At 44.8% G+C, this 7,500-nt stretch overlaps 1 protein-coding gene across 1 annotated transcript in view; it reads left to right on the forward strand.

Annotated features, from left to right (window-relative positions):
• Positions 1 to 7,500, forward strand: part of arfgef3 (ARFGEF family member 3) — a 56,196-nt gene that overhangs the window by 15,822 nt on the left and 32,874 nt on the right. Inside the window, exons 6-11 of the mRNA XM_080849493.1 lie at positions 1,233 to 1,355; positions 1,694 to 1,739; positions 3,931 to 4,015; positions 4,792 to 4,896; positions 5,608 to 5,953; positions 7,095 to 7,207. Of these exons, the coding sequence (XP_080705619.1) occupies positions 1,233 to 1,355; positions 1,694 to 1,739; positions 3,931 to 4,015; positions 4,792 to 4,896; positions 5,608 to 5,953; positions 7,095 to 7,207 (818 nt within the window). The remainder of the gene's footprint in view (positions 1 to 1,232; positions 1,356 to 1,693; positions 1,740 to 3,930; positions 4,016 to 4,791; positions 4,897 to 5,607; positions 5,954 to 7,094; positions 7,208 to 7,500) is intronic.

Genomic DNA, 7,500 nt, shown 5'->3' on the forward strand with positions numbered 1-7,500 from the left:
AGATATAGACCCCCTAATCTCACCACAAATATGTACAGATTGATTTGATTGGATACCTTCCTGTCGTTCAACACATTCCTTAGCTTTAATGCTTTGTGCCAGATGAACATGAAAAATTAGCATTTTTTTTCTTTATATTTCTGTCTGAAATGATACTGACAAAATATAGAGAGCGATGAAATGTACTTCCACAGTAACACACTTTTGTTCCAGCACTTGGGTTCACTGAAGGTCTCAGGTCATTTTGTTGCTTAGCAGTTATTAGATGGAAAATTCTAGAACAAATTACAAATCCCAGGACCTGGACAGCTCAAGGCTTAGTGTGGTTTGGATTGAGGTTTATTTCTTTTTTATTGCCCTCCCCAGCTTCTGTAACCAGCTCAGAGAAGACATTATGAAACAGAATCCCCAATACTTTATGAAGACATTATAATTATAAGACATTATTAAACAGAATCCCCATTACTTTTCCGGAGGTTTAGACTCTGGCTCGGTTGCAGACGTTGTGGTAGGAGAGAGAAGGTGCTGCTGAGATCGGAGCTCTAAGGCAGGGATCCGTTCACTGATTATCCCGTCCACCATCACACAGTGTGGCAGATAAACCCGCAATCCCAAGGGTCCAAATCGATGACGCCACTCTGAGTATACCTGCCAGAAATAATTTCCTGCTGTCTCATGAGTCATACGCTCCAGAGAATAGATTTCATTTCTTTTGTTATTAACCAGACGCTTTAGTTGCAGTTATTTGATATACAGGGGAGAGTTTGAACTGCATTTCATCATTTGTGCTCTCTGAGAAATATAAATAATGCCATTGATATTTCCTTAACTGATCTTTTAAACCTGAGCAGGATGGATTTATTTCAGAAGTACTTTGAGAACAGAAACTCAGTCTATTTAGGCAAAACTCAAAATAAAAGCCTGTATAGCACTGGAGGCATGAAGTCCAGTGAAGAACTGCCAGGTGAAATGATATGGATGGGGCATCCAAAGACACTTACAGCTAGGGTGTTACATAGAAAAGGTCATTATATATTTCATATAAAGCATTGAAATATACCTTATCACATGTGAAAATGAAATGTTCACGAGTATATATTCTATCCGTCAGCGATAAAGTATCCCACTGCTAAACTATGGTGTTCTGTCATGGCGTTCTTCTAATGGGGAGTCAAAAAAAGTATATAACATATGTGTGTGTGTGTGTGTGTGTGTGTCATGGCGTTCCGCAGGTATGCATAGAGACGTATATGTCCAGCTGCCATCAGAGGAGCATCAACACAGCCATCAGGGCTACACTCAGCCAGATACTGGGAGATCTGACCCTGCAGCTAAGGCACAGACAAGAAGGGGTGGTGAGTACTCACTTATTAACTTACTAACACACACACACACACACACACACGCACGCACGCACGCACGCACACACACACGCAAGCACACACGCACGCACGCACGCACGCACACGCACACACACTCACACACACACCGACACACCAACACACACACACACACACGCACACGCGTGCGCACACACACACACACACACACAAACACACAAACACGCACATTTGATCTTTTTAGTGTGAATGAGTGTGTGTGCACATACATATTTCATTCGGAGTGTGTACCTGAAAATGTCTGTTAAGCAGAGTGTGCTGTGCATGAATAATATGTATTTTCCTTCACACAGGGAGTGGATGGGGAGGACCTGCCAGCACAGCTGTCACAGCGAAGAGGTAGTCAAGATCACGTGTAGTTACACAGTGTGGTCACATACTGCATGCAGTTACATACTGTAGTTACATACTGTAGTTACATACTGTAGTTACATACTGCATGCAGTTACATACTGTAGTTACATACTGTAGTTACATACTGTAGTTACATACTGTATGTGATGTGCGAGTGTACTGTAGTCATGTACTGTATTTATACAGCCTGTACTGCTGTTCATTCTTTTGTAACTGAATACACTAGGACAGGGGTGGCTAACCAGTCCAGCTCAAAGAGCCACAACAAAACCCAACACCATTTCAAAGAGCCACACTGTTACCAGACCATCAAGGCATGGAATGGTTCAACATAGCATAAGATAGTGACTAGAGCATTTCTAGTGATAAACCCACATAGCAGCTGACTCTGGGACTGATCCTGTTCAGATCTGATGATGAGCCTGCTGCAGGTCCACTGTTGTCAGATGCTATCTGTCTGTCTGCCTGCCTGTCTGTCTGCCTGTCTGTCTGTCTGTCTGTCTGTCTGTCTGTCTGTCTGTCTGTCTGTCTGTCTGTCTGTCTGTCTGCCTGTCTGTCTGTCTGTCTGCCTGTCTGTCTGTCTGTCTGTCCGTCTTTCTGTCTGCCTGTCTGTCTGCCTGTCTGCCTGTCTGTCTGTCTGCCTGTCTGCCTGTCTGTCTGTCTGTCTGTCTGTCTGTCTGTCTGTCTGTCTGTCTGCCTGTCTGTCTGTCTGTCTGTCTGTCTGTCTGTCTGTCTGTCTGCCTGTCTGTCTGTCTGTCTGTCTGTCTGTCTGATCTGATGATGAGCCTGCAGGTCCACTGCTGTCAGATGCTATCTGGGTGCATGTGTTCCCCCACAGTGCTTTTACACAGCGATGGCGTTTAGATAGAGGGCACAGGTCAATGTTGATGGCCTGTTTAAGAGGCAGAGAGGGTAGAGCAGGCATACTGCAGTGGAATTCAATTCAATTCAATTCAATTTTATTTGTATAGCGCCATAACAATACAATTGCCTCTCGCCGCTTAACAGAGCCCAGAGCCTGAACCCCCTTAGTGCATGCACAACGGCAACAGGGGCAAGGAAAAACTCCCTGAATGGGGATGACTGCGGACTCATTGCTACTGATACTGATTGATAGCGGTGTGTCTTGCTTGACGAATGGTAAACACAGTGAATAACTTATTAACTTACTAACACACACACACACACACACACACACACACACACACGAATGGTAAACACAGTGAATATGAGCCTGGCAGAGGATGTGAGCCTGGCAGAGCGAGGCTGCTATGGCTCACTGGGGATGCTGGGTATACAGAGGTGGGTTGTCGTGGCAATAAGTAACAATCGTGCCACTTGTAGGGGGGCCTGAAACAGGGCTTGGGTAACCCTGGGGTAGATCGCATTCATATATTTTATAGACCAACAGAGAGGCTGATATGATTTATACACACACACACTCACACACACACACACACACACACACACACACACACACACACACACACTTTCTCACACACACACACACTTTCTCACACACACACACACACTTTCTCACACACACACACTCACACTCACACATATACACACACACACACACACACACACACACACACACATAGACCCACAGAGAGGCTGATATGATTTATATACAAATAGCCTTCGGCAGTCTCTCTCACTCCTCCCTTTACACACATAGCTGAAATGACTCCTCTGCTGCTAAAAAATGGCCGCCTTCAAGACAGAGCGAGCAAACCACCAGACCACAAATCTCAGCTCCCAAAGGCCAGGAAACAAATACCATAACCATAAAACTGAGAGAGGAAGCAAAGCAGGAAGTCTTACACGGCCCAAATCTGTGGACCCACTCTAGTAAAACTCTTGGCTAAACACATGAGAGAGAGATTGTTATACTCCAGGGAAGGTTTGCACATATGGCGGGTAGAGGATCTGACCAGTTTATAAATCAATTATTCATGAGAGGCTTGGTAGCCAGTTGTATCATTACTGCCCAGGAGAAATATATTTACAGTGTATCGTTGTCTTAGAAATGTGCAGCTGTATACTAATAATAAATACTGCTATTAACTGTACATGTGTGTGTGTCTGTGCATTAATGCATGCATGAATCTGTGTGTGTGTGTCTGTGCATTAATGCATGCATGAATCTGTGTGTGTGTTTTTCTGTGTACAGATCTCTCCCCCACCACTGAAGCACTGTACGAGGATGTCGTGACTGTCCTCACTGTCTTCTGTGAGAAACTGGAAGGAGTCGGCATGTAAGCACTACTAACACCATTGGCCTTCGAAACTTATATAACCCAGTCTACTGTAGTCCTTCAGCCTTAGACTGCACACTATCACAGACGCTTATACAACCCAGTCCTACTGTAGTCCTTCAGCCTTAGACTGCACACTATCACAGACTGGCCTTATTCAGTGAACGTCATAAATACGACATGATGAATGACATGAAGAATTCAGCATGGGTCATTTTGATGATGATGCTCACATTTTGTTTCGTTGCTCAGTGTTACAAGACTAGAATGCATAGGTTTTTCGCTGGTGATTTATACTAGTATTGTTCTTGAACACTGAATACTGTATAAGGTATTATTGGTGGTTGTTATGTATTGAGAAGGTAATGTTTTTGTCATAACTGAGTACTAATTGTTGTCAGCACAAAAGTACGTTCATAAGGGTTGAAGTGTGTGTGTGTGTGTGTGTGTGTGTGTGTGTGTGTGTGTGTGTGTGTGTGTCTGTGTGTCTGTGTGTCTGTGTGTCTGTGTGTCTGTGTGTCTGTGTGTCAGTGTGCCAGTGTGCCAGTGTGTCAGTGTGTCTGTGTGTCAGTCAGTCAGTCAGTCTGTCAGTCTGTCTGTCTGTCTGTCTGTCTGTCTGTCTGTCTCTTTTCTGCCATCTGTCTGCACCTCATTGTGCATATATGTGTGTGTGTGTGTGTGTGTGTGTGTGTGTGTGTGTGTGTGTGTGTGTGTGTGTGTGTGTGTGCTGGGGCTGTTATTGATTGATTGATTGATTGATTGTGCTTCATGTGTAGTGAGAACCAGCTGCTGCAGCTCCTCTATCTGGAGTGCATTCTGTCCATGCTCAGTAGCTGTCCTCCCACAATGCACCTGAACCGCGGCTTCATGGACCTCGTGTGGTAAGATTCTGCATAGCAGCTTTACTGCATCCTTTATTTGCCATACTTTGCCATAATCAGAACACATTGGAGAGTCTTGACTACACACAAATAGCAGAATTGTTGTCCACTTTTTTTAGTTTTATAAATCCTCATGAACAACATTCAGCTGTTATATTGCAATATTCGATATGCAATATTTCCCCTGAAAGTCCCACGAAGACCGAGATTGCATGCACATCTCACTTTGACTACCTCAAATATTTGCAGCAGAGAGAGAGAGAGAGAGAGAGAGAGAGAGAGAGAGAGAGAGAGAGAGAGAGAGAGAGAGAGAGAGAGAGAGAGAGAGAGAGAGAGAGAGAGAGAGAGAGAGAGAGAGAGAGAGAGAGAGAGAGAGAGAGAGAGAGAGAGAGAGAGAGAGAGAGAGAGACAGAGAGAGAGAGAGAGAGAGAGAGAATGGAGACCTTATAAGGACACATTAAAACAGAGACTCACTCAGCAAGTGACTGGAAAACACAGACAGGCAGATGCTCATGTAGACAGAACATCCCATACAAACAGTCCACTGAACACGTGCACAGCCTGTGTGTTCTCCATACAGCATGAATGTATACCTCAGGGACTTAGGGACTTGTGAAGGAAAATGACAGCGAGGAATGGAAACAGTGATCTTGTCAGAATGAAACCCTGCTGTTTAGTGAACCCCCCCCTGCGTTCCCCCCACCCTCACAGGAAACAGCTGTGTCCATCACTGGTGGTGATCATGGGGAACCCCGTCAACGACAAGACCATCACCTCCGCCCACGGAGGAGGGGGGGGCGCCCAGGAGTCGGACCTGGCAGCCTCGGGGGGCGGCGGATCGGGCGTGAGCGACCACGGGCGTGGCTCAGGCTGCTCCTCCAGCGCCCCCGCCATGATCGGGCCCGTGGTGCGGACCATCTGCTACCTGGCGGCGGAGCTGGTGAGGCTGGTGGGGTGCGTGGAGTCCATGAAGCCCGTGCTGCAGTCCCTCTACCACCGCATCCTGCTCTACCCCCCGCCACAGCACCGCGTGGAGGCCATCAAGATCATGAAGGAGGTGAGAGAACCAGGACACACACACACACACACACACACACACACACACACACACACACACACACACACACACACACACACACAAACAGTGTCCTGTACCAGGAGGGCTGGATGGAGGGGAGAAGAAAATGTAAGGAAAGTTATAAAAAAAGACCAACATTATAGAAAGTTAATAATAATAATAATAATAAACTTTATTTATAAAGCACCTTTCATGCAAAATAATGTACCTCAAAGTGCTTTACAGTAAATACATTACGAAAGATGGTTAAGTTATTGATTTATGGCCAGCATAATTGTGAAATTCTGGACTGACACAAGATCAGGGCCAGGGCGTTTACAGACACACCTAAACCACACCTAAACCACTTGACAAGCAGATGAGCCCGTATACAAATATTCAAATGCAAGTAGCTAAGGCATTCATTTCACATGGCAGAAATGAGAGAGAAAAGTTTTGGAACAGTGTTAGATATTATTCAAAGTAGAGGATTTAAGCAGATATTACATTATTTTCTACTATTTGTTAGTCCTTCCTGAGAACTTAAGTCATGATATTACAATACTCTGCGAGGGAAACCACATGGATTCTTCATCTGGATGCTTGGGAAGCTTACAGTAAAATGACATGGTCATGTGAAGAGGCACATATTTTGATGGACCTATAAGTGGAGACAGGGATGTTACATCTAACTAAATTAGTAAACGGAAGGATAGAAGGTTCTGCCATTCATGCTTTTCGTTTGATGTTATTTTCAAATGGCAGGCACTTTTTTTTTAAAGCTACTAGCAAATGAGGCCATATATGGAAATCAAACCCAAAGACATATCATATCACAGGCCTCAGAGTCTCTGTGCTAATGTGCTACTGTGCCATGTGAAGTTATTGTAAGTTATTATAATTCAAGCCGAGGACGTTTGACCAAAAGGGTTAGACACTGGTGTTTAGCAGTGTGTTTCTCTCTGGCAGTTAGACGCCAGCTCACAGAACAAAAGCAATAGAAGTCAGGAAATGATGATTTACTCCCATTTTTTTTAAGTTCCATTCAGGAATAATAATGCCCCTGAGACCATTGCAATGTCACTGGTAAGTTGGACATGATCATCTTATCTGTCCCTGTTCTGGTTTTCTTGTGCCACAGATCCTGGGCAGCCCACAGCGTCTGTTTGACCTGGCTGGACCATGTGTCATCGAACCAGAGTCCAGGAAGAGGTCCTTCTCCAAGAGGAGGTCCCATCTGGATCTACTCAAACTGTACGTCCCCTACCACACACACACGCACACGCACACGCTCACACACACACACACACACACACACACACACTCGGTTTAAAACCACATTCACCACTATTCAGTATCTCTGTCCTGCTGTTGAACCCAGCATCTCTTAGCCCCTGAGGCCTACTACTTTTCTCCATAGATGTTGCAGAGCAGTGAGAGAATCACACAGTGCCTCATGTCTATGACTATTTATACATTCTGTTGAAAAAAATCTAAATGAATCTAAAGTCTAAATGTGTTCTAATTCTGTGTGGCTGTTGTCAGGG

The sequence above is a fragment of the Sprattus sprattus genome, assembly GCF_963457725.1.
Source record: "Sprattus sprattus genome assembly, chromosome: 12".
NCBI lineage: Eukaryota > Metazoa > Chordata > Actinopteri > Clupeiformes > Clupeidae > Sprattus > Sprattus sprattus.